At 37.6% G+C, this 26,828-nt stretch overlaps 1 protein-coding gene across 8 annotated transcripts in view; it reads right to left on the reverse strand.

The window, feature by feature from the left end:
• The window catches only part of nell1 (neural EGFL like 1), a 697,019-nt gene that overhangs the window by 424,356 nt on the left and 245,835 nt on the right, over window positions 1-26,828 (reverse strand). For all 8 annotated transcript variants that reach the window (XM_062967797.1, XM_062967796.1, XM_062967794.1 and 5 more), the window contains exon 12: window positions 21,949-22,077. In XM_062967797.1, coding sequence (XP_062823867.1) covers window positions 21,949-22,077 — 129 coding nt within the window. The remainder of the gene's footprint in view (window positions 1-21,948; window positions 22,078-26,828) is intronic.

Here is a 26,828-nt window from a genome sequence, read left to right on the forward strand (position 1 = left end):
TAAGAAAATATTATGCCTGGCTGAATGGAACACAGCTCAGGATGAACACCAGTGTTACTGAACTCCCACTTAAAAATGGTTTAAGATGGCAGCAAATAATTTGTGAATAATAAAATAGATGAAAGATAAACTTGTGTGTGTGTGTGTGTGTGTGTGTGGCAGATACATAGATATTAATGAAGGTAAATTCATTTGTTTGCAGCAAATACATCTAAATTATGTGACACCTGGAAATGCATATGGTTGGAACTGGATGGCCCTTGTGATCTCATCAAACTGCATGATTCAATGATCTGAGAACATAATTCTAAGTTCCTTGGAATTTAGCTGTATTTCCTGCAAACAAGATATTTTGTCTTCATTAATTTTACACATGAAGTGAATCTTTTGGGGGCGGGGAATGGGCCTCATTTTATAAAGATGTGTTACAGATGTTATTAATCAAACAAACCTGGCTACCCTTCCAGCTTCTATGCTAGTGTGAAATGCAAATGCTATCGCAACTTCTGCCTTTGGATGTGCTGGCATCAGATTTAAAATCTCCACACAACAGTTATTTTTTCTACAGGAAGTTAGAATTAGGTAATAAAAAACGGAAGTCAACACCAAGGCTTCACTTGAATTTTATGGTGACTAGATTAATATATTCATTTACCTAGAGCCAAACACAAGAGACAATTTCCCAGTCACCAATTATTAACACATACAAAGTAATAGTAGATGTTCAAGACACCCAAATACCCATGGCATCACATAAATCCTAAGGCTCAGGTACATTTACTGAATGAATGATAATGACTTCACATCTCAGCTCTCTAATTGCAATTCTAAGTTATTTTAAAAATATAAATCTCACAACGATGGCTACAATCTGCTTCACAAGTGAGCTGTTAAACATAAGAACTTACTGCAAGGTTGAATTTGTTTCGAACAATAATTATTTATGACACTTTATGACAGCATAACTCCTAAGCATATGGTTACCTTATTAGAAATTAAAATTCATTTTCATATAAATCTCAGCATGATATTACACCAGCATAACTGAAGTAACTCCAGGGGACAACAAATATTTCCAGTTCAACTGTTCCAGGGTTTGATAATTGCAATATGAAATGTAAACTAATTTCTTTATAAACACATAGGCAGGTTTTGAAAACATATTATCTATGGGCAAGTACAGGCATAAATGCTATTTCCATATGAGCTTTGGAGGCTGTATAATTTATTTCTGGGACATATACTGCCATTAATTGAACAAAGTGTGTGTGTGATCTTGAAGAACTACTTTTGAGTCTATCTTCAGATATGAAAATGCATCTTGTGGGGAAATAATTTTGATTTTACAGTAGAGTCTCACTTATCCAACATCCGCTTATCCAACATTCTGGATTATCCAACGTATTTTTGTAGTCAATGTTTTCAATACATCATGATATTTTGGCACTAAATTCGTAAATACAGTAATTACTACGAAGCATTACTGCCTATTGAACTACTTTTTCTGTCAAATTTGTTATATAACATTATGTTTTGGTGCTTAATTTGTAAAATCATAACCTAATTTGATGTCTAATAGGCTTCTATTTAATCTCTCCTTATTATCCAACATATTCGCTTATCCAACGTTCTGCCGGCCCATTATGTTGGGTGAGATTCTACTGTATTTTAGAAGTGGCATGAATAATAAAAATATAATATTTCAGGGTTTGAAATGCTGCAATAATTCGGTTGATCACAGTTAAGGATGTACATAAATATCTATCATCTATCTATATTCAGATATAAAAATCTAACAAAACTAATTTTATGATGAAGGGGTTTTTTATTAAAATTTTATTGGTGATGTGTGTGTGTGTGTGTCTTGAGATACACACAATGGCCATGTCTGGATCCTATTTAAATAATATTTAAATTTATTTATCAGATGAGGAAGGGTCCTTACTTAGTGTGATTTTCCCTTAACCCCACACAGACATAGATTTGGGAGAAAATGGTTCTGATCAATATTATAAAATGTTTGAGTGAATGTTAGAGTCCCTAACACTATCAGTCCAATATAGTATTCCTTTCAGAGATGGATGCAGGGAAAATAAAAAAACCCAATATTTCAGATCTTCAGCTGAGGCCCCTTTGCATGTTCCAGCATCTCATGAGACACTTTCCTACATCTCTTTGCAATACACATTCCCCTTCTCTTCAAACATCATTTGAGGATACGTTTTATATCTAGGTTAGCTAGCAAGTGGTTTGAGGTATATGGCCAAAAGAGTTCTTTTTTCAGTTTAGAAACAACTTCTCTTAGAGGCAGGTATGTAGGAGTTGTCCATGAGTTGTCCATGTCTAAATTATCACTGGCTAAAAAGGTTGTTTTGGTTTATTAGTTTTTTAAGAAAGCTATTTTAAAATGTACTATGAAAATAGGCTGTATGTAGATCTCAGCACACATGAACAAGTAGTCTATTTATTTATCTATACTGTTAATGTGAGATCAATCAGTGTATTTGGTGCCAATATATTACCCAAATTTGAAGGACTTTATTTCAGGGACAAGCAAAGTGTGGCCATCTTTAACTACAGTGTGCCCCTCCAGCATTCCTTATCCCTATTTATATTGTGTCTAGGGCATCTGGGAGTTGCAGTCTAGCAAAATGTAAGGAGGGCCAGACAATTTTCCACAACAACAATCAATACAATGTTTATATTACTGTTATTTTGTATGGCCTTTGGACCACAACATGATGAGTTGCTATTCTAGCTTCTGTGGTACAGCTTGGGAGTACTCCTGGATCCATCTCTCCAAATGTCAGCCCAAATATTGGGTTTTCTTGGCAAGAATATTTTTTGGTGAGGGCTTACCACCATTGCCTTCCTCTGAGGCTGAGAGAATGACTTCTCCAAATCATCTAGTTGGTTTCTATAGCCAAATGGGGATTCAATTATGATTAATACTGCACTCTAAAAAAAGCAGAGTGAACTAATGGATAGATTTCACATGTACCTGCATAAAACACATTTTGTTGAAGGGACAACTCTTGCGGCTGTTTTACTATGTAATAAATTGCAAATTAGCTTCCAAAAATGTCTGCTGTTAAGAGACTTTCTTTAAAAAAAGGCAAGGCAGACAAAGAGAAGGAGGATCATTAAAATTGATTGAAAAGACACAACAAGGGAGAGCATCCAAGAGTCTAGTCATACATCACTGCTGCAAAGGGAGCTTTAAGTGATGTCACACAACTTTCAATTTTAAGGCTGAAATACTATAATACTGTCCGGGTAACAATGAAAACAATGTATCAATAAGGGTAAGAGAAAGACAACTAGACAGCAGAAGAGTAATTTTTTTTTACAGGCCTGTTGTCTCTAAGGTTAGACCATGGATTCCTGAGCTTCTGCCTCAGTGTCTATGGTTTTACACTCTTTATAAAAAAAACTCTCCAGAAATGCAGCAGCTCACACAAGTCATCAATTCAGTTTTAAAGGCTGACATTTCCTCTTACTTTTGAATGGATTTGTAGCAATAACAATTTTTATGCATTGGCGTCAATTAAAGCATTCCCAACTGATACATAATTACTGAACCACTTTTTAAACAGAAATGTAAGTAGACATTTTAATAGTTTTCTAAGCTGTATTTGATTTAGCTCCTCATTGATTGCATTATTGTCTTAAATAGAAAATACAGTATTTTTCCTGTACTGATTTTCATCCTTCCTACTTGTCACTGACTGCTATATTAGCTGTGCATTTTGAAAGAAAAAAGATCATGTGCCAAATGAATATCTCGTCACAATTGCATCTCAGAAAAAAACCTGTAACTGATAATGCAGAGGATTAAACTCAAATCTGTACATTCTTACTATCATGAAGATCTCCCTGATTCTAAATTTAGAGTTGGCTATAGTGTGAATTATTTTTCTATTATGATAATAAAAAATAGTTTCTGCAGCTGATTCGTTATTAAATGAATACTGTTACTATTAATTTACCCCACATACTGTACAGTTTTGGAGATTATGGATTTTGATACTATCTGTGGCTAAGTCGAGGGCCATGCTGTAGAGAGGAGAAAATGCCAATACTGGGAAGCCAGATGCCCTTGAGACACTGCTGCTATATTTCTGCCCAGTCATTCAAAAAGAACAGAAGCGTTGTTGCAATGAAGGGCTTCTTTAGGTTTTTCTAGGATGGACTAAACTTTTGCCATTCGCCACTCGACTCAGAGAAAGGTGGTTTCTTTTTGGTAAGAGTTATAGTACTATAATTGATCTCCGTTATTGCTGTTTTTAAATTGCTTAGATTTTAGCTTGTTTTTGTAAGCCACTCCGAGCCTTGGGGGGGGGGGGTGTTTTTAAGTTGTTTTTTTTAAAAAAAAGATATTTTAAAGATGTTTTTAAATTGTTAGATTTTAGCCTTTCTTGTAAGCCGCCCTGAGCCCTAGGGGAGTGGCGGCATATAAGTTTAAATAATAAATAAATAAATAAAAATAATTACATTGACCTATGGATAAGCAGACCAAGATTTTTTTGATAATTTTTATTAAAATGTCTAGACATATACATAAATATATAAACTGTATTTTGATTTTTTTTACATTAAACAAATGAAATATTTTTCATTTCTTCTAATTCCTCAATACACACTATGCTGTGATTGTGTTACACTCACTTACATCCTTCTTTCAGTAGACAGTATATTAGTTGACATTTATTAGAAAAGTAGGTCGTATTTCCCTGCTTATTGTATTAAATATAGCATGCTTTGGTAGTATACTCCAAAGGTGGTATTTTGCATGTACTTGTTTGCCCCATTCACAAATCGATGCTACAAATTACATCTGCAAACATTTGGATCACCTGAAAAGACTGTGCAATCCGATAATGAAAAATGGGAAGCCAGTTGATAAAATAAGAGCTTGACAAACAAGAATGAAAACAATGAGATTATTTTATGTCTGGGTCACAACTAAACACATTGAGAATCAATTGTTGAATGGTTAATCAATTATTTACGTAAATCTCATTGATTCCTTGGGTCTAAACTAGTCGGAATAAGCAGCCATTATCACATTATAGTCAGCAAACCGTGCCTTTCATAAAATCATAGAATAATAGAGTTGGAAGAGACCTCATGGGCCATCCAGTCCAACCTCCTGCCAAGAAGCACTTAACTATCTGTAGAGAGTATCTTTTTGTCTGTGCAAATATGCTATTGAATTAACATTTTTGCGAGCCTGAACATTCCTAGAAGGAGAGAAATGGGTAAGGTCACTGGGAAAAATCTCATTTTTTTGTGTCAATGAAAGTACCAGCTTTAATGGCTAGTTCTAAAAGCTAAGAACTATACATTTATCCAACCAGAATCAAACTTTAGCAACTGAAGTTATTCATAGGAATGGTTATTAGGCTGCTCTTCACTGACTGATGACATGCAACAAAGCCCCCAAAGGCCACATCCAATCCATGGGGTTCAGTTTGCCCACCCCCACTATAAACTCATACTTTATTGTCTGTGGAAAAGATGTATTTTTTTCAACTATTGAGAGGCTGCTGTTGTAATAGTAAATTATCTCTTACCTGTTCTCTCCCACAGCAGACAGTATCCCATGATGCAAACACAATCAGACAACATTATAAAAAGTAATGCCCTTAAAGTGGTCATCGTGATAGATTCCAGAGCACGTGGTTCAACAATGGGCTAGGTCTAGAATTTAGATAGATGACCTCTATATGTTATAAATGAGTGCCATGTAGTCTTGAAAGTATCCTCAGCTATTTCACCTCTAGCAAAGTGGGATTTGTGTAGCATTTTTTTTCTAATAATACAAGAGTCCAAACTGTCTAACCAATGATTAATGACTGGACAACCCTTATAAATTCTTCCATGACCTTGCTATCTCCATCTTCGCTGCATACAGCAAAGATGAGCCCCGAGTTTTATTAGAATTGTCAAGGCCATTTAATATGTCCCAAAGGTCTTAAGAGCATAGAGTGGACCTTTATCACTATATATTCCAAAGGCAAATGTGAGGACTAGCAATTTGTTTAGCCAACTAGGGGCATATTTTAATTTCTGCTTAGTTCTTATTTTCATATTGATTTACCATTTATAGATGATGATAATAAATAAATAAATAAATAAATAAATAACTTTATTTGTATACTGCTCTATCTCCCCGAAGGAACTCAGGGCAGTTTCCAACATGTAAGGCAAACATTCAATTACTAGAAAGAAACCATACAGACAATAAATGAAATAGACACATTCAACAATATAACACAACATAATTACCTTGTTACAACATAATAAATATAATATTTTCAAAACCCATTTTTATGTAGCTCCATCAGTAAAAGGTTCAACAAACCAATGGCAAGTCAACTACAAGATGAATGTGGGCAACGTAGCTGTAGCTAAGGGAGGGGATTTAGGGGTTCACCCCCCCCCCATTTTTTTTAGTTTTTTTTATTGGTTTACTCATGAATTTTAACTGATTAACCAAATCCCCATGAGTGTCCACTGAAGTTGATCTGTCTTGAGTGTCCACTAAAGTTTATCGATGGAGCCTGATTTCTAAATTATTTTGCGTTATGTAACTACTCTTCATGATTCGCTAAAAAAAAGTTTCAACCTGCATTTTTTTCTGGCTGTGGCCCTGAGTGCAACACACCCCTAAGCCAATATATCCTCCTTTCTTTCCAAATGGCAAACTATTATAGTTAAATTCATCATCTTCCTGAAAAGTATTGTGTATTAAAAAGGAACATAGAGGAAACTGAGATGGAGGAAATATTATAAGTAAACCATATCCCTAGACATATCAAACAGAAAAGGATTCACAATCTGCTTCTATTTTTCCTAAAATCTGGAAAAAAATTAAGTCATTAGCTGTACCTAAAATTTAATCCTTCAGCAAAAAATGAGTTGTGTTCCTTATTTTTGCAACCACGCCCTTACAGTATGTATATATGAGAATTAGTTTGGATAAAGATTCCAATGCTAGAACAAATATCAGAGGTGAAATATGCTTTCCTCATCTCATTCCATGAAAAAAGTCAATATCACTGATGTTCACAACTGCTAGTGAATTTCTGTAGAGTTTGTGGAGCATATCCACAAACTCTTGCTCCATGATCAAACATGTAAGTCCAATATAAATGTATATATAGTCCAGATTATCAATCAAAAGCTTTAAGTGAATCAAAGGGCCCTCCACACAGCCATATAACTCAGAATATCAGGGCAGAAAATTCTACAATATCTGCTTTGAACTGGATTATCTGAGTTCACACTGCCATATATTCCAGTTCAAAGCAGATAATGTGGGCAACCAATGCAATTGAAGTGGTATTCTTTTTTTTGTTTTGCAAAATATATTATGTTTATTTTAGTTTGATGACATAAACCAAGTTTCTTCTACAGATAAAACCAAATGGATGAGGTTATGTGTATCTATTAGAAATCATAGCTGGAAAAACTTACAGTCTTAGTTTAAACTGTAATTGGTTTATGGGCCATTGTTAACTTAACATCTGTAGACTTAGGGTAAAGCTTCTGGAATTGCATCTCCCTTAAGTATCACATTATATACCATAACTCATTTACATGTGGAAGCAGCTCCAAACTGAATTCATTTTGTCAGTTGGCAGTAAAGTCACCATGCTTTAATATTGTATCATGTTTTAAGTTCTGGATGACTGCAATTATATCTTGGTCAGTTACTGATAAACTTTAAAAAACTTTGATTGTCACACAACTTTTTAATTGGGAGAGTATCCATAAAATTTGATAAAGCATTCAAATTCAGAGCTCATCTGTGTAAAGCTGATTATAACATGCTTTGAATACATTTCCCTTGGAAAAAAGTACCATATCCTCTTCCCATCTTTAATAGCGTTGACAAAACTCTTTGCTGTCTAACCAGCAAATTTAAATTTCTGCTATCCCTGTGTACAAAAGAAAACCTTTTCAAGCTTACAGACCTCTAGAGCTTCTTTGCAGTCCTCGTATTATACTATGTAACACAGTATTTGTCCCTTTGTTATAAATGTCATTTCCTAATTGATTCTATCATAAAACCATGGAAAAAGTTTACTAGATGTCAAAAAATTGTTTTTGCTAAACATTCTGCAGCACATGGAGCTATATTTTTTCAATGAATAGGTAATAGAGTCTCAACAAATTCAACATAGTTTGTGGCAGCCACAAAAACGAAGTTTCTGGAGTACAACAACCACTTTCCAAGTAAGTACTGCACAATTAAACAGGAAATAACACTTTCAAATCAGGAACAGGTTGTTTCTCAAATTTTGTTACAGTGTTAATTGTTCCTATTCAATATTATTGTACTTGTCACTTGTTTACTTTTAAGTTTGTTTTTATCTTTTTTTCCCAATAAGGATACTTGGTATTTTGTGTATTTTATAGGGTAGTATTTGCAACACATTATGTAACTATTCCAAAGTGGTTCATAATTTTGCTATAATCATACTGTCAAATTTCCTAACAAACATTATAATTCATGTTTGTTTTATTAAGGCATGCACTTACTTTTTGCATTTGGCTCCTTTTTCTTTGGTATGTTCATGTATATCTAAATAACAGTAGTTGACATATTAAAATTTCATATCTTTCAATTTATTAGATGTATATTATATCCACATTCCTAACTTCGGCGATTTTTTTTTTTTTTGCTATATAATAAAATATAGGGAACGGAAATAAAGAAAGATACAGAAATGCAACAAATAAAAAATAGTATTTCCAATTTTCTGATTCATCTCCCAAATGTTTTGACTATTGTTAGATTGTTGTTGTAAGAGAAGCATCTATTAAGATTTGAACTTAAGGGCTCTAAATAATGTGAAATATAGAATTAACAGCTTCATACTAACTGACAGTGCAGAAAGCATAATAAGTAGCCGCAGTCAATACTGATCTTGTGGTTGTTCCTAAAGCAAATTATTCTAAGTATTGTCAAAAGCTTTCAAAGCCGGAATTATTGAGGTGTTGTGTGATTTCAGGGCTGTGTGGCCATGTTCTAGCAGAAACCACACAACACCCCACAAATTCTATACTTGTGACTATTCCGTTTAACCATTCGAAGCCTAATGTTTTAGAAATAGAAGACAAGCCTATGGAATTGATTTCCCCTTACTGATCCATCCTGCTGTACTAAAGTCTTTCCAAAGGACTGGGGAAACTACAGAATAATATATCATGGAATTGTGTCATAAGAGAGGAGAAATTACCAAAGTCAAGAGACTTATAGGAACTATAAAACTTGCTGCTCAGTCGTTTAGTCGTCTCCGACTCTTCGTGACCTTATGGACCAGTCCACGCCAAAGCTCCCTGTCGGCCGTCACCGCCCCCAGTTCCTTCAAGGTCAACCCAGTCACTTCAAGGATACCATCCATCCATCTTGCCCTTGGTCGGCCTCTCTTCCTTTTTCCTTCCATTTTCCCCAGCATCATTCTCTTCTCCAAGCTTTCCTGTCTCCTCATGATGTGGCCAAAATACTTCAGCTTTGCCTCCAATATCCTTCCCTCCAGTGAGTAGCCGGGCATTATTTCCTGGATGATGGACTGGTTGGATCTTCTTGCGGTCCAAGGCATTCTCAGGATTTTCCTCCAGCACCAGAGTTCAAAAGCATCTATCTTCCTTCGCTCAGCCTTCCTTATGGTCCAGCTCTCGCATCCATAGGTTACTATGGGGAATACCATTGCTTTCACTATGTGGATCTTCGTTGCCAGTGTGATGTCTCTGCTCTTCACTATTTTGTCAAAGTTGGCCATTGCTCTCCTCCCAAGAAGTAAACGTCTTCTGACTTCCTGGCTACAGTCTGCATCTGCAGTGATCTTCGTGCCTAGAAATATAAAGTCTGTCACTGCCTCCACGTTTTGTCCCTCTATTTGCCAGTTATCAATAGGTGTAGCTGGTTTTCTTGGTTTTCTTGACGTTTAACTGCAACCCAGCTTTTGCACTTTCTTCTTTCACCTTGGTGATAAGGCTCCTCAGCTCTTCCTCACATTCGGCATTCAGAGTGGTATCATCTGCATACCTAAGGTTGTTAATGTGTCTTCCAGCAATTTTAACTCCAGCCTTGGATTCCTCAAGCCTCACATGTCGCATGATGTGTTCTGCGTACAGGTTGAATACGGAGGGTGAAAGTATGCAGCCCTGCCGTACTCCTTTCCGAACCAGTTTGTTGTTCCGTGATCTGTTCTTACTGTGGCTACTTGGTCTTTATACAGATTTCTCAGGAGACAGACAAGTTGACTTGGTATCCCCATACAAACTATAAAACTTACTCTGCCTTATTCCTCTTATTTATTTCCTGCTGGAAATGCGTAAGATATACCTAATAATGTGCTCAAGGGGAATGCAGGGAAGATAAAGGTTGGGTTGTTGTGCATTTTCCAGGCTGTTTGGTCATGGTCCTGAAGCATTCTCTCCTGACGTTTAGCCCACATCTGTGACAGGCATCCTGAGAGGTTGTGAGGTATATTGAAAAACTAAGCAAAGGAGGTTTATATATCTGTGGAAGGTCCAGGGTTTGTTCTGCAAAACCCCTTCTGTTTACACAACAGTGACTTAAAATCTTATCATTAGAAGGGCCCCATGAGCCATCAGGTTAAATGCCCTGCTCAATGCAGTGTTTCCAACTGAAGCAACCCCAGCAGGACAGCTGTTAAGTCTCTTTTTGAAGACATACAGAGAAGAAGACTTCACCACCTTTCTAGACAATTGGTTCCATTGCTGAATTGCTCATACTGTCTAGAGTTCAATCAAACTTTACTGTCCTGTAACTTCAAGTCATTATACCTGGTCCTACCCAGAGTCAGTAGAAAACAAGCCTGCAACCTCCTCTCTGTGACTGTCCTTGAGAGCAATCATGTCCCCCCTCAAATCTTCTCTTCATCAATCTATATATGCCAAGCTCCTTCCATTTTTCCTCATGTGTTGTTTACCAAACCTCTTGTCCTCCTTTTTGCCCTTACCTGAACCCACTCTAACTTATCTATATCCTTCTTCAAATGAGTCACTAAAAACTGAATGCAATACACCAGATGAAGCCTGACTAAGACCAAATAATCAGATTATTACTTCCCTTGCTTGAAAACTATGGTTCTGTTATAAAGAATAAATAAGATTTTCCTTCTTTGCTAGAGCATCACAATACTGAGTCATAGTTAACAAATGATCAACAGAGATATTAGATTGCTAGTGTTTTTTGACCAAGCTAAAGCTGAGTACAACAGTGGCTGGACATGGAAAAAGCTACATACAGTTTGGTTGAGAACAGAGCTAACTTGGTGGTTAAGGCTTCTCAACTGTAGCATGTAGGCTTGCTCAAAGAATTCGATTTCCCCGTTTGTCGTTACTAATTCGTTAGTTTTGTAACTTGTGAAGCAATATTCGACCTAGATTGTCCAGTCGTGTGGATCCCGCGGTTTCGAACCGCGATAGGCCCTTTTTCTAATGTCGTCGTTTTTTTTGTTAGGAAAACAAGCTTTTGCTAATCACCCAAACTTGTTTCAGTGCACTGGGGCAACCTAGCGTGTTGTTTCCACCTTGTGGCCAATCAGAGAGTACGTTTAACTCAGGGGAGGGGCTTGTACGTCCTGAATGAAAAGAGCCAGCAGGGAGCCTTGTGGCTCATTTGCACTGGGAATCTGGAGTGGAGGAGTGGGAGTGAGATTCCAGGCAGGCAGGCAGGCAAGATTGCATTGCTGCGTCACAGCTTCCTTGGCTGAGCTAAAGATTAGAAGACCGGGAGAAAAGGGTGGGTGGGTGAGGTGGGAAACTCTTGGGTGTTTGTGCAGGGTGTTTTTCCAAAGGGCCTGTGGGCTTTTTTCCCCACCAGCTTGGCGTTTGCCATTTGCCCAGCACTGCAGCCCTGCAACTTTTCTGCTGCGCCATATTGCCTGGTGCGGGGTGGGCTTTTTTCTTTCGGACAAAGAGGAGTTCAGCAGCTTTTTGGGTGTTTGATTAGGAAACTTTTCTTTGCATAGGCATTAAAGTGAGTTGCAAATAGAATAAATCAAATTTACCAATTTTCATTTTGCAAAGTCTGGCAAAGCTCCCCATAATCCACCGAAAAACAACTTGGGGAAAAGGGAGGGTGTATTGTTTTTCCCTCTTTCCTTTCTCTGAGCTGCTCAATTTGGGCTCGCAGCAAATCTCTTTCTCCTATCAACCCTAGCAAAGTCTGGCCAAAGGTTGCAAGTCCCATCATCCTCCGCAATACAACTTGGTTTGGGCAAAAGGGAGGGTGTATTTCTTTTTCCCTCTTTCTTTTCTCTGAGCTGCTCAATTTGGGCTCGCAGAAAATCTCTTTCCCCTATCAACCCTAGCAAAGTCTGGCCAAAGGTTGCAAGTCCCATCATCCTCCGCAATACAACTTGGTTTGGGCAAAAGGGAGGGTGTATTTCTTTTTCCCTCTTTCTTTTCTCTGAGCTGCTCAATTTGGGCTCGCAGAAAATCTCTTTCCCCTATCAACCCTAGCAAAGTCTGGCCAAAGGTTGCAAGTCCCATCATCCTCCGCAATACAACTTGGTTTGGGCAAAAGGGAGGGTGTATTTCTTTTTCCCTCTTTCTTTTCTCTGAGCTGCTCAATTTGGGCTCGCAGCATATCTCTTTCTCCTATCAACCCTAGCAAAGTCTGGCAAAAGGTAGCAAGTCCCATCATCCTCCGCAATACCACTTGGTTTGGGCAAAAGGGAGGGTGTATTTGTTTTTCCCTCTTTCCTTTCTCTGAGCTGCTCATAGGGCTGGCAGCAGTGACTCTCTTTCTCCTATCAACGCTAGCAAAGTCTGGCAAAAGGTAGCAAGTCCCATAATCCTCCGCAATACAACTTGGTTTGGGGAAAAGGGAGGGTGTATTTGTTTTTCCCTCTTTCCTTTCTCTGAGCTGCTCATAGGGCTGGCAGCAGTGACTCTCTTTCTCCTATCAACCCTAGCAAAGTCTGGCAAAAGGTAGCAAGTCCCATAATCCTCCGCAATACAACTTGGTTTGGGGAAAAGGGAGGGTGTATTTCACAGTGAAGGAACCCCTATTGAACAGGAAATAACAATTCAAAAGCAGGAACAGATTTTTGCAATTGTTAAATAAAGTTTTTTAATATAAACTATGAAATTGCGCAATAAATCTTAGGAAAGGGCAAACGCTCTGCAATTTGGTGAGCAAGCAGGGTGGATTGTGTTCTCCCACTGTACCAAATTTGTTCAGTATAGCTGAAAAAATGAGTGCAGGAGAGCCCCATAAAAGCCCCCCCCTTGGGCTGTTTTTGGGCCACTGCGCATGCGCGTCCGCCATTAACGAATTACTTTTGAAACTAACGAATTTTCGTTAATTTCGAATTTTTTTGAGGGCAAAATTCGGAAATGACATCAGAAACGAAACGCTACCCCCCCTACTTTTGAAACGAGTTTAGAATCAATTTTTTCGTGGATCGCTCAAGCCTAGTAGCATGCAAAAGAAAACTTGTAACTTATCTATATCCTTCTTCAAATGAGTTTAGTCAGGCCCCCTGTATGCACAGATTCTGCATCCAAGAATCCAACCATCCATGACTAGAGAGGAGTAGAAGGGGATAAGGTGGCTCTTAAGTAGTAATTGTTATTTTAGGAATGACATAAAAAATAAAGAAAATAATAAATAATTATGTTATTTGATAACAATGACCATTTCAAAACTGGCATGACTAGACAGCCTTGTTGCCAAGAAAAGGAGTGTGATGTCTCACAGAAGCCTTTCAGGGGTCTTTTGATAGTTCACCTGTCAATTAGTGCCAAGTGCCAACAGAAAGCAACAAGTAGGATTTAACTGTCAGTTGTAAACCTGGCTAAAAGTAGAAGAATATTTTAACATGCTCATTTTGACTTACAACCAGAAGGAAATATTTTTCAATCAAAAAGATTAATTCAAAGGTGACAATATCACAGTTAATGCCATTTTTTAATCAGTTCCCAGGCAAGAACATAATTAGATATATTATCAATTAAATATGCAACTAAGTGGAATAGAACATTGCTATTTAGGAATAAAACAGAACATCATTAATTCTGAATTACTTGATGCTAAAGTATTTTTCTTAATCACAATTAGACATTTTTGTCTAAGATCTCCTTATTAACTAATGAGCTGTTGCATACAATTTTTATAGCCATAATTTAGTATCTTATTTAAAGAACACAAACAAATGAAGTAAGCAATAAATGTTGCTTTTCTGTTTGTGCAGCAGCAAATGATAGTGGAAAATTGACCTTTCAAGACAAGAACTCTGACCCATTTATACAGAAACCAAGTGCACCTAAGAGGTTTCTAATTAATCCTCTAATTTAAATCCTATGTCCCTTCTTTATCAAATGTGGATAAGAGAAGCAAAGAGCTATTTCAGCCCATGTAGCACTCTCTTCAGTTACAAACCAGGGTACAGCCTCCTTATTAAGGGCTAAAGATCAATCATGGAAAAACTCCATTGGATACTGACTTTTATTTACTTCTTGTCTTTCTCCTATATTAAGGCAAAGAAATGCTAAAATGGGAAAGAAAAATGACTACTACAAAACTAACATTCATGGATTTAATACCAGGTTTTCAGAACTCTACTAATAATTTCATACAACCTATGAAAGCCTACTGAATTGATTCACTCACTTTTGGAACTTACATCCCGGGAGTAACTGTAACAAAAGACTAGATACAATATTATCCTCCTTTGAGTAACCTACTAAAATGAAGGGGCATTTTTAATCACAAATGCCTGTCCCAACTGCTTTTATTGGATGCACTCTAGATAAGACTAATGTTTGACTGAGCCATTCATTTTAGCTCAAAGTCTCTAACCATTAAACTGCCTTAAGGCAGATGGTTTACACACCTTTGTTTGGAATTTTTCTGCAGATTGTGACTTTGTTTGTTTTTTAACTTGTACAAATGAATAAGTGAGTGGCCCTGAAAAAAAGGAAAAGAAATTCTCACATACTGCTCAGTCAGGGTGTTACTCCTATGACATATTTGTTAATCCATATGCATAGAGATTTGCAGATACGGTATCACATACACACACATTTCCCACTTACATCATAAATAAGAGCCAAAATAATCTGTAAGTAAAGGCAGGAGAGAGAAGCATTTTGAGTAATTTCTCCTCTTTCTCTCTCTCTCTCCTAAAATTTGTTTTTCCACGTTTGTTGGGAAAAATCTGCAAAATTATTCAGGTAAGAAAAGCTATGTGTGTGTACATGTTTTTATGATCATCAAGACTGAATATTGCTGGTGTTCCACTGTGCATGGAACAGGCAGCTGAAAAGTAATAGGGAATAAGTCCCTTGGAAGTGAAATCAGAAATAAGACTAGCTAGATATGCAGCAAAATAGTAGTTTGAAATCAGATGGTGCAAAAGACATGGCTCCCACATCAGGCAGCTTCTGTAAAAGGTGAATATGCAATTAGAGGGAATGGACAGAACAAAACCCACCCCAGCTGCTAGTTCTTTCAAAGGAACCTGTGGTGCAGCCTGAAACTGTCTGATCCTTAAAGGAAGGGGTGTGTATCAGAGGCAACACAGCATTTGTACAAAGATCTGTGAAACAACATCAGCAGTAACTTGTGTCAATATGAACAGATGCACACTGTTTATGACAAAGAAACAGCAATGTCTGGAAAGATTATAGCAAATATTTTCCATATGCTGAATATAATTGTCAAAGACTACAGGATGCTTCCAAATGATGGACACAATTTCAAAGCAGTATATTTCACGATGGCAATGATGGTTGTAACAATGGTTGCAATTACACAAAAAGCTGCATATTCTACAAAGTTTGTAGCCTTGAATCCTTGCTGCTAGTGAAAGCTTTTCGTAGTGAATTCTTGCATCCTTTGAGTTCAAAGGATGCAATAATTGGTCATCTCCTATTGCATGTATAGTTACAGAAGCTTGTAGTATTGAACTACATGATAAGCAGGTGATTTGTGACTTAAAACTTAATTGTAATTTGCACAAATTATTTGTCCTGCCTAAACAACATTTCTTCATACACTTCCAGATAGAGGTTCTCCATCTCCTCTCCACTATTGCCCACACATTCTCTGGGGTAGTATAATATATATTCTTAACTTTAGGGCATATACAAGCAGAGCATATGATAACAAAGTACTGTATTTATTTGAGTCTACTGCAGTATCAAATATAATGCACACCTAAATTTTCAAAACTCTGAAACCAAAAAAGGTTTTTGCTGCCAAATGTAAGTGCAGCAGCAAAAGGTGCACTCTTTGTAATTTGACCATTACAGCTGCTGCCTGTATAAAATTTCTTCTTTACAAACAGAAGTGTTAGGAGATCAATGTTTCCAGCAAAAGAAAGGAAAACTTTGGGATGCATCAATGTTGTAAAATGAATCCACTTTAACTGCCATGGTTCAATGCTATGGAATCCTGGGGGCTGTACTTTTACAAGGCCATGAGCCTTCTCTGCCAAAGAATGCAGAGGCCTCACCAAACTACAAACCCAAAATGGCATAGCATTGGGCACTGGGCATTAAAAGTAAAGATAGTCCCTCAAATAGGAGCTCCAGATGCAACTCCTGAAGCAGTTTCTCCTTTTGCTTTGGTACAGCACTAAGATGACTATATGACAAAGATCTACTGTGCGCTCTAATTTTGGAGAGGCAATTTAGCCTCAAAAGATGAGCATTAGATTCGAATGAATAGGGTATTCTCCAGCACAGTCTTCTCCCATTGTAATAGTTGATTTCAGTTAAAATACAGAAAGAAACTCAATTATTCATCTCCAGGTAACATATAAGTCCTCTTTCTCATAGAGATAGATCAACACAATACTTAGAGAGCTGGAAGTTTTCCTTGGATCACGGCTCCCCAAATCCGGGTTGGGGGGGGGGGCATTCTAAGATATGGCAGCAAAATTGTCTCTCCCCACTTACCGCCCTGTCCAGTAACTGAAAACTAAATCAAACAAAGATATTAAGACATAATCAGCTAAATGATGATCAGAAAGAGAAAGGAAAATGCTAAGGAAAAAGGAAATAACCAAAAAGAAATAACCAACTGTACCTCAGCAAGAGCAGATCAACTCAGACAATCTACACAAAGTGATGGGAGACCCATAAAACATAAAATGGCCTCAGACCTACTTGAAACTGTAAGTTTGATAAAGGCATTACAGAAAGAAACTCTGAAATAATGGTTTATGGCTCCCCAAATCTGTTCCACAGCCAGGTCTGAAAACAGACTGAAATGGATTCATCTCATTTTAAAAAATCCTGGATCTGAGTGGCTACCATATATTCAATATATTATCCAAAAATGGACACTGTCTGATAACTGTCCAACATGGTACAATCCAATGGCCTTATAATTGACTCTATTAGGCATGCTGAAACTGCATTGTTTTAGTGAGGCATTGACTACTAGCTCTACTGATTCAACCAGACCAGAACTGGCTTTTTATAAATCAGAAAAGGCAGGCATCTAATATGCATGCAGTAGCCCTTAACTCTCTCAGAAACCTACTCAAATCCCACAGCTGTATACATTGAAAACTATTAATCTTCACTAGAGAAACAGAAGCCAAATTTACATCCACTGTATATAACATCATAATCAAATTGGTTTCCACGGGATTTTAGAAGCAATATGGTTGAAACCATCTCTGCAATCATTTTCACATCTTCTGAGTTCCCATTCCCCCTACATGCAAATAAAACATTTTATGGGGGGGAAAACACACACACACACACACACACACACACACATTTGTTTGATATATAGTTGCAATTTCAGATAATCTATACAGTTAAGTTTCTAACACTCTCTTTTCATTTAAGTTGATATTTTCTAGCCAATTTGATTTTGAACCAAAGCCTTCAATATACTGCTGTGAGGAAAACGCATTAAGCGCATTGCCATCAGATTAAACAAAATCCTGGGAAAGAGGTCTTCAGAAATGTTTTTCTAGCATTATTTTGCATGCTTGAGGAGAAATGCATGTTTTAAATTAAAAAGTGGGCATAGATGGAGGGAAGAAATACATAGTACAGATGATAATATTCTGAACTGTTGGTGACATAAAGCCTTATTTTTCCATTGATTTGTAAGGAACATCTACAGATCATTTAAGGCTCACAATCTCTGCAGTACAAAGAGTTTACTTAATATACTTTCTGCTTCCTTTCATATGAGATACTAATACTCCCTTTAAAAGGGTTAATGAAAGCTATAGTCCATATGATTTCTGGCCATATGAAGTCTTGTAATCTGAGAAATGATCTTCACACATAGCACAATACTTGTCATCCATCCCCAGTTTCTATCCCCCTACTACGTATTTGTTGGGAAATTATACACAGGTCTGTACTCGGACTTGTTTGTATTTCATAGAGGATGTTAAGAACTACCACCTCTATATGAGGAAACAACATACCATATTTTCAGATTACACAAGCAGAGCAAATACATGTAAATGCCTCCCTGCTAAATGCTTTCTAGTCTTCTCTCCCTGCGGTAAACTTTAACAGTTTACTAAGTATGTTGCTTTTTCTCTAAGTATGTTGCCATCTGACTTTGTGTTTTTCCTACATGGCAGCGAGTTGGACTAGATGGCCCAACTCTATCATTCTATGATTCTCTATCTCAGCTGCAGTTAGAGTGGTTATAGCTCAGGATTCACTTTGAAGAGAGCAATTTTTAAAAGGAAAAGAGCTAATAATACCCATTATTACCATTAACAGAGGCAGGAAATTATACAACACAAAATGAATGCTTTTTATGCCAGATCGTGTTAATGCATGTGCAAGGCAAAATCATTAGAAGGCACCATGCTCCTTAAAAAAGGGCTAAAGAACAGCTAATAGCTATTCAATTAGGGTTGTTTAAAAAAATCAGGTGTAAAAGAATTAAAAGCTGACCACATATTTCCCTGCCATGTATTTATTTGTGCTTCATAGAGGATGTAAAAGACTACCACCTCTGGACATATAGTGGAGCAGTAGCAAGTAAGAATGGGGCCTGTTCTGTGGAGAAAGACAATCCTGTAGAGGGAAGGTGGTCAGGCAGCTGTTAACAAATCCTAGATATTTCCCTGCTTAACTCTCTTAAGCATATAGATCAACTAAGGCAGTGGTTCTCAACCTTCCTCATGCCGCGACCCCTTAATACAGTTCCTCATGTTGTGGTGACCCCCCAACCATAAAATTATTTTGTTGCTACTTCATAACTGTAATTTTGCTACTGTTATGAATTGCAATGTAAATATCTGATATGCAAGATTTATTTTCATTCACTGGACGAAATTTGGCACAAATACCTGATACACCCAAATTTGAATACTGGTGGGGTTGGGGAGATTGATTTTGTCATTTGGGAGTTGTAGCTAACCTACAATCAAAGAGCATTCTGTATTCTATCAACGATGGCATTGAACCAAACTTGGCACACAGAACTCCCATGACCAACAGAAAATATTAGAAGGGTTTGATGGGCACTGAGTCTGAGTTTTGGAGTTGTAGTTCACCTACATTGAGAGAGCACTGTGGACTCAAACAATGATGGATCTGTACCAAACTTGGCACAAATACACAATATGCCCAAATGTGAACACTGTGGTGGTGCTTGGGGGAAATAGACCTTGACATTTAGGAGTTGTAGTTGCTAGGATTTATAGTTCACCTACAATCAAAATGCCCCTTGAACCTCACCAACGATAGAATTGGGCTTTTGGTGGGAGGATTTGCCGTCTATTTCCAAAAGGGAAGAGAAAGACAGGCAAAATGATATTCAGCCTTCTCTGCCAAAGGGGTTACCTAAAACTATAAGAAATATGTGTTTTCTGATGGTCTTTGGCAACCCCTTTGACCCCCCCATGTGACCCCCCCAGGGGTTCCCAAACCGCAGGTTGAGAAATACTGAGCTAAAGGTTTATATCCATTTTAGGCCAAACCTTTCTCTCGGAACCTACCCCATTTCACATCCCTGTAAGAGCTATTTGCCAGCGGAATTCTTTGCCCTGGACTGTGGTGGAGGCTCCTTCTTTGGAGGCTTTTAAGGAGAGGCTGGATGGCCATCTTTCTGGGGTGCTTTGAATGTGATTTTCCTGCTTCTTGGCAGGGGGTTGGACTGGATGGTCCACGAGGTCTCTTCCAACTCTATGATTCTATGAATGTATAAAGAGGACTAGCTCTTCCAAGGGAATCTGGCTCACATGGTGTTGTCCTCTGACAAACCAAACCCAGGTGTCTTCAACTTAACTTTCTAATAGGCATGAGAATCCCATTCATTCACATTTCTTTCCCAAGCACTTAAAGAGAATGTTTAGCACAAAAAAGTGTGGAAGAATGTGATAATGATGATAAATAATTATATTTATTACCACCTCTCCTCACAGTTCAAGGTACATTACAATATGGTTAAAACGCAGAGATAAAATATAATACTATTAAACTGCATATATTAAAATATACAGAATCAAGAATGACACCAACACTGTACTAATAAAATGCACAGTTTAAATTCACCATTGAAAATTGACCTCAATAATGCACTGAGAATAGTATGTTACAAAGAACTAGTGTTCTCTGATTTCTTTATTCCTGGGCTTCTACCTCACCTTCTTTTCCTCCCAAATAGAGGCAGATAAACATCATTTGCAAGACATTAGATTAATGCAAGACTGTGAATGCCACAGCTCCCAAGCATTGGGAGCCATTAGGGGCAAGTCAACTGTTGCTTTTAAGTTGTAAGCTAAAAGATTCAGAATTGTTGTTTTACCAGTCACATGTTGAACAAAGATTCCCTATGGAAGAGAACACTTTTCTTTCAAAGGCTTTGCCTCAGCCAAACGAAAGTCAGTAACAGAAATAAAGCCATTCTAATTAACTGCACTCAACTTTTGTAAACACTATGTATTGTCACCCAGGAGACCTCTTTGTATAAACAATCAACAAGCACTTCCATCTTTTCCCCAACACATTTTTTCTTATTTAAAAAAGAGAAAAAGCAGTTGGAAAAACGTAGAAGACATACAAATGGAACATACCCAAGTGATAACATTCTGTAAATGTGAAAGGACAATTACAGGATAAAAGCCTCACCAGGAAGAATGTGAGGGCTTTCCATCCTCTTACCAACAACACAATTTAAAGAGCCATTTAAGGAACTCAGAAATATTATAGTGAAGCCAAAGATAAATTAAATTGTTTAATTGAGTATAAAAGCAGGCTTTATACTTCAATGAAAAAATATGATTGATAGTAACCCTACAGCTGCCCAGCACAAAGACTCATACAAAAATTTACTTTCTGAATGAAAATTATCCAGCTTTTCAAGGAAAGTCAAGTAAAAAGAGTTGTGTAATAAGCTGAAATCACAAATTAATCAATATGAAATCCATTGGGGGTTTGGATGATAAACACAATTATTTTTTTCAGTGAGTATCCATATCAGCATTTGAACCCAAAACATGTTTTTCACCAAGGTGCTATGAGGAAAGCACCAGCTTTTATAAACCTTCACATTTCCCAAAGTGCCCTTTGCAGTCATAAATATCAATGATACCCTTGTCAACAATTATCAGTTTGGTGTCTGTTCACATAGATAATTAAAATCCAGCATATCATGGCTGTTTGTCAGATTAAGTACCACCATTACTAAAATCTATATTGCATACACAATTATAGCCATGAAGATGACAGTTTATTTTAACATGCCAAGAAATAAGACAGCCACTTGGGAACTGCCCAAATGAAATTTCCATCTGTCTGGGTCACCTGAACTTTCTACAACTAAAATCAAATGAGGATATTAGCATTTGTGCTGCACATGAAGGTTGAACTTCATAATGAAATGCTGTACTCTACCTTTGCTTTAATAGAACATTTCTCACTAGATTACAATCCAGTCACTTTGTGGAACACATTATTTACCTTCACAATAGGCAGAATCCCCTTGGACAGAGACATAACCGCTTTTGCATTCGCAAGTTGCTCGGGTATTCCAGTTTCTGCATTCTGCATTTTCACCACATGCATGCCCTTGTGCACAAAAATTGTGACCTGGAAAGCGAAGTACACAACATCTGAATAAAATCAGGAAGAAACTGGATTCTCTTTTTAAAACCATTTACAAAAGACATATATACATACCAAGGAATCCTAAATTAGTACTAATATTTGTACATTGACATTTTCCCCTGAGAGAACTATTCATCTCATAACAATAATGTAGCTTCTCTTTTAGTTATTGTCCCATATTATCCAACTTCCACTAATACATCTTCTCAGCTTTACTATTAGAAAACAATCATAATGTAACACAGAACTTAAATATTTAGCCATGTTTACATCAAGTTGTCATTTATTCCATTTTTAGTATTCCATTCACCAGAATGAACCCAACCCAAGTAGAAAAGCACAGATTAGATACTTCCTTCTGACATGTCTTCAATTTCTATCTCCTACTTTCAGCGTCTACACTGTCTGTGGCAGACAAAACTATCTATTCTACTATTATATATAGTAAGGCCTCACACACTGAATTTTGTATGAATTGAAATGCTAGGAAATTGTTCTTTACTTTGTGATTATTGTGATTTTATTGCCAAGGTGCTTGTGGAATTTTACACATTAAAATCAAAATTACTGGCTTTGGATATAATACACCTTGATGTGGATGATGGAATGAGGAGTGAGGGGCATGTGTTGTTCTTTCTAAGGCAAAGCAACATCTACTTGTTCTTCTGTATAATTCTCTTGAACAGTACAGGCTATTAATCTTCCAAAATGGAACCCTATGCTTCCATTCTTTTATTCAACCTTTTTTTAAAAAAAAATGTGATCAGTATGATCAACTGAAGTCATTATTTGCTTGATTTTACTGAACTTATAATAAGTACATTCCAACAACCTTATTTTTACTTCCCATATTTGGTTCACATTGGCTCTAAGTGAGGCTTAAAAAGAAATAATGATAGATGCATGTAACTTTCTCAAATAACATATTAATGGCAATAGATTATCAAAATCTTAGATGACATCAAAACACTGAGAAACAAAAGGCCTTCATGGCAGTGTATTCCAATTTTAGTTACCTATAAGTCATTTTGAAAATAACACTCCAAGTCATTTTAAAACTGTATGTGGTATATATCATAGGCAGTTTCAAAATGATTTAGGATGTTATTTCTTTCTTTCATCCTTTTCCATTATGGAAATGATTTATTTCACCCTTCTCCTTAATGTAAAATCAGAAACTAGGTGTGTTTCCCCCCTCCCCCCATCTTTAATTTCATATAAAGAGTAGAATGGTAAACTGCTAGGCATATGCTGTTTTTAACTACTGTCAAGCTGACTTAAGCCAACCCAATAAATGATGGACCTCCAAGTCACTGCCATTATCTCTAAGAGATTCCTCATGCACTTCTACTCCTACTGTCCTATAACATTTGGTCTGGCTCCTCTGCAAAAGCCTGCCAGACTCAGGAGATCCTAACAACAGCATTCCTACTATAAACAAAGCCTCTTGCCTCACAGAAGCAGCCAGTGCCACCATTAGATAAAAGTAGTGCCATTACTGGGTAGGCATATATACAGTCAGGTGAAGTAGTTAAGATGGAAAAAATGTAAAAGAGAGAGAATAGGATGAGGAAAGGGTAAGGTGATGTTAACACATGGAATGGCTGGCTTTGATAAATTCAGAGCATTGAGCATATGTTTTTGTATACGAGGGCAAAGACTATAGTGAATTGTTGAGGAAAGAACCTAAGTAATCTGCATATACTTCCATTGTGCTTCCTCAGGTGTAAAAATTTGGAGTGTCAAATCTTTGAAGTAAGAACTTTCCTTTTTCTTATAAAACTCTAATAGCTAATCTGCACTTATGCCACTACATGAATAATAGCAGTACTCTTTCATTAACTTCATACCATTTTAAAACTAGGGCTAAATGACTGCATTTGGATACTACTTGATTTATTCTAGACTCCTAGTACTTCCAAAATTTTGTGTAAGTTAAATCACACAGACGGACAGACAGATAGACAGAATAGGAACCAGGCTGTAAACTAGAATACTGACAGTGCTTGTTTTTGGCTAATACAACATGCATTGTCATTATTCCAGTTTACAATCTGGTTCCTGTTGTCCCCCCACCCCCCACCCCTAGACTTAGCACAAGATAACTCTAGGGCTCTAACCCGACTAAAGTTTGACAGAAGCACATTTCATTTGAAACAGTACTTAAGGCAGTCAAGACTAACCTATTGCATAAGTTTCACTAAAAGATACTATTACTATTGTTATTATGTTTATGTTTATTTATACCCCATTTTTTCTTTCCATACAAAGCATTTCAATACAATTCAAAATCTACAAAGATACAAACATTAAAGCAAAATTAAACACAAACAGCATTAAAAAAATTCAGTTAAAATTCATATTCAGGGTTTAAAATCACAGCACTTGATCTTAAAAACCTTCTTCTTTAAAAGCCTGCCTGAATAAAAAAAGTTTTAGCCTGCTGCCAGAAGGACAGCAGAAAGGGGGCCATTCTGACTTCCCTGGGCAGAAAAGTTCCAATGTCGCAGGGCTACCACTGAGATGGCCTGCTCTCTCGTCCCTAACAACCGAGATTGAGATGGAGGTGGGACTGAGAGAAGGGCATCTCCTGAAGATCTCAAGGCCTGGGAAGGTTCGTACAAGGAGATACGGTCAGCCAAATAGCCTGGACCTGAGCTGTCTAGGGCTTTAAAGGTCATAACCAGCACTTTGAACTGTGCGCAGAAACAAACTGGCAGCCAGTGGAGCTGCTGCAACAGGCGGGTTGTCCCCTCCCTAAAGCCTACCCCAGTCAGCAACCTAGCTGCAGCTGTTTGGACCAGTTGAAGTTTCTGAGCACTCTTCAGAGACAACCCCACGTAGAGTGTACTAAAATAATCCAGATGGGATGTAACTAAGGCATATACCATCATGGCTAAATCCAGCTTCCTAAGGAATAGGTGCAATTGGCATGCAAGTTTTAATCTTACAAAGGCCTTCATGGGCACTGCCAATACCTGGGCTTCCAGGTCCAATGCTGAATCTAGGAGGGCCCCCAAACTGCAAATTATGTCTTCAGAAGGAGTGTAACTCCATCCAGCACAGACTGGATCCTTATTCCCTGATCTGCTTTCTGACTGGCCCGGAGCACCTTTAGCTGGACTGAGACTTATGACAGTAGCAACAGTTCTTTTTTTAAAAAAAACTATAAAAACTGAGACAACATGAACATTCTTATGGGAACTCTCAAAAGTCTCCATTTATTTTAGACCCAATTTATTTCTGTTAGCAAATAACAATGTTAGTCTTTGACAGCATTAAAAAGTAGACATCAGAAAGCGGATAATGTGTTGTAGCAGTACCTGTAAGACTAATCTATTTTAGCATAGATAACTTACTCAGCCACATGCTGAGCCAGGCCAAGTAGTCCCTTTTCATGAGACTTCACTTTCAGCCACTATAAACCCATATATACAGTTCTGTATGATTTGGAGGCTTTATTCTGAGGTGTATGAGTTAAGAAATATGTCATTATCCAGAACAACAATTCACAAGCATCATATCTGTTTCCACAATATGTCAACCGTATGCCATTGTATCAACTCATATAGATGGAGCCCCTGGTGGCACAGTGGAATAAACCCTTGTGCCGGCAGGACTGCTGACCGACACATCAGCAGTTTAAATTTGGGGAGAGTGGGTGAGCTCTCTCTGTCAGCTCCAGTTTCCCATGAGGGGATAGGAGAGAAGCCTCCCACAGAATGGTTAAACATCAAACATCTGGGCATTCCCTGGGCAACATCCTTGGAGATGGCCAATTATCTCACACCAGAAGCGATTTACAGTTTCTCAAGGTGCTCCTGACATTACAAGAAACTCAGCATGACACAACATGAAGAACACTATATGCATTCTACCTAAATATTGGAATGCGGAATTTGACTCCTACATCAAACGTTTTCACCATCATGTCCAGACTGCAGTAATTTATCAAGCAATCTCCATTAGATGCTACCTATAGTCAAATAGAAAGGATATAATTGTCAGGAGCCCCGGTGGAAAAGTGCATTAAAGCACTGAGCTGCAGACCGAAAGGTCCCAGGTTCAAGCCCCGGGAGCGGCGTGAGCAGCAGCTGTTAGCTCCAGCTCCTGCCAACCTAGCAGTTCGAAAACATGCCAATGTGAGATCAATAGGTACCGCTCCGGCGGGAAGGTAACAGTGCTCCATGCAGTCATGCCGGCCACATGACCTTGGAGGTGTCTACGGACAACGCCGGCTCTTCGGTTTAGAGATGGAGATGAGCACCAACCCCCAGAGTCAGACATGACTGGACTTAACGTCAGGGGAAACCTTTACCTTTACTAATTGTCAGAAAAGTGGATGACAAGGGAAGAGTCATAACAAACAAGTTGGACTGCACTGAGAAGGCTGAGAGATAATTGTACAACACCACTACTGATTCATATTAGAAAGAGTCATACAAATTAGTCCAAGAATGTCCCACTGATGTACAGAATCAATCTGAAATGCACACACCTCAGAAGCCCTGATTAGACTCTTTCCATCAAAGTACACACATGAATTTATCCAGAGGATCCATTTCTCAAGCACTGGAATGCTCATTGTCAGGGCATAGAGATATATGGATTTAATGCCACCAATACTACAAGCAATGTAAAAGGTAAAACTGAAGCCCTGTGGAAAATACAGTCCAGCCATTGTGGATGTAAGAATTGCTGTACATCCTCATCTCACACAAGAATTCAACATA

The sequence above is a fragment of the Anolis carolinensis genome, chromosome 1, assembly GCF_035594765.1.
Source record: "Anolis carolinensis isolate JA03-04 chromosome 1, rAnoCar3.1.pri, whole genome shotgun sequence".
Lineage (NCBI taxonomy): Eukaryota > Metazoa > Chordata > Lepidosauria > Squamata > Dactyloidae > Anolis > Anolis carolinensis.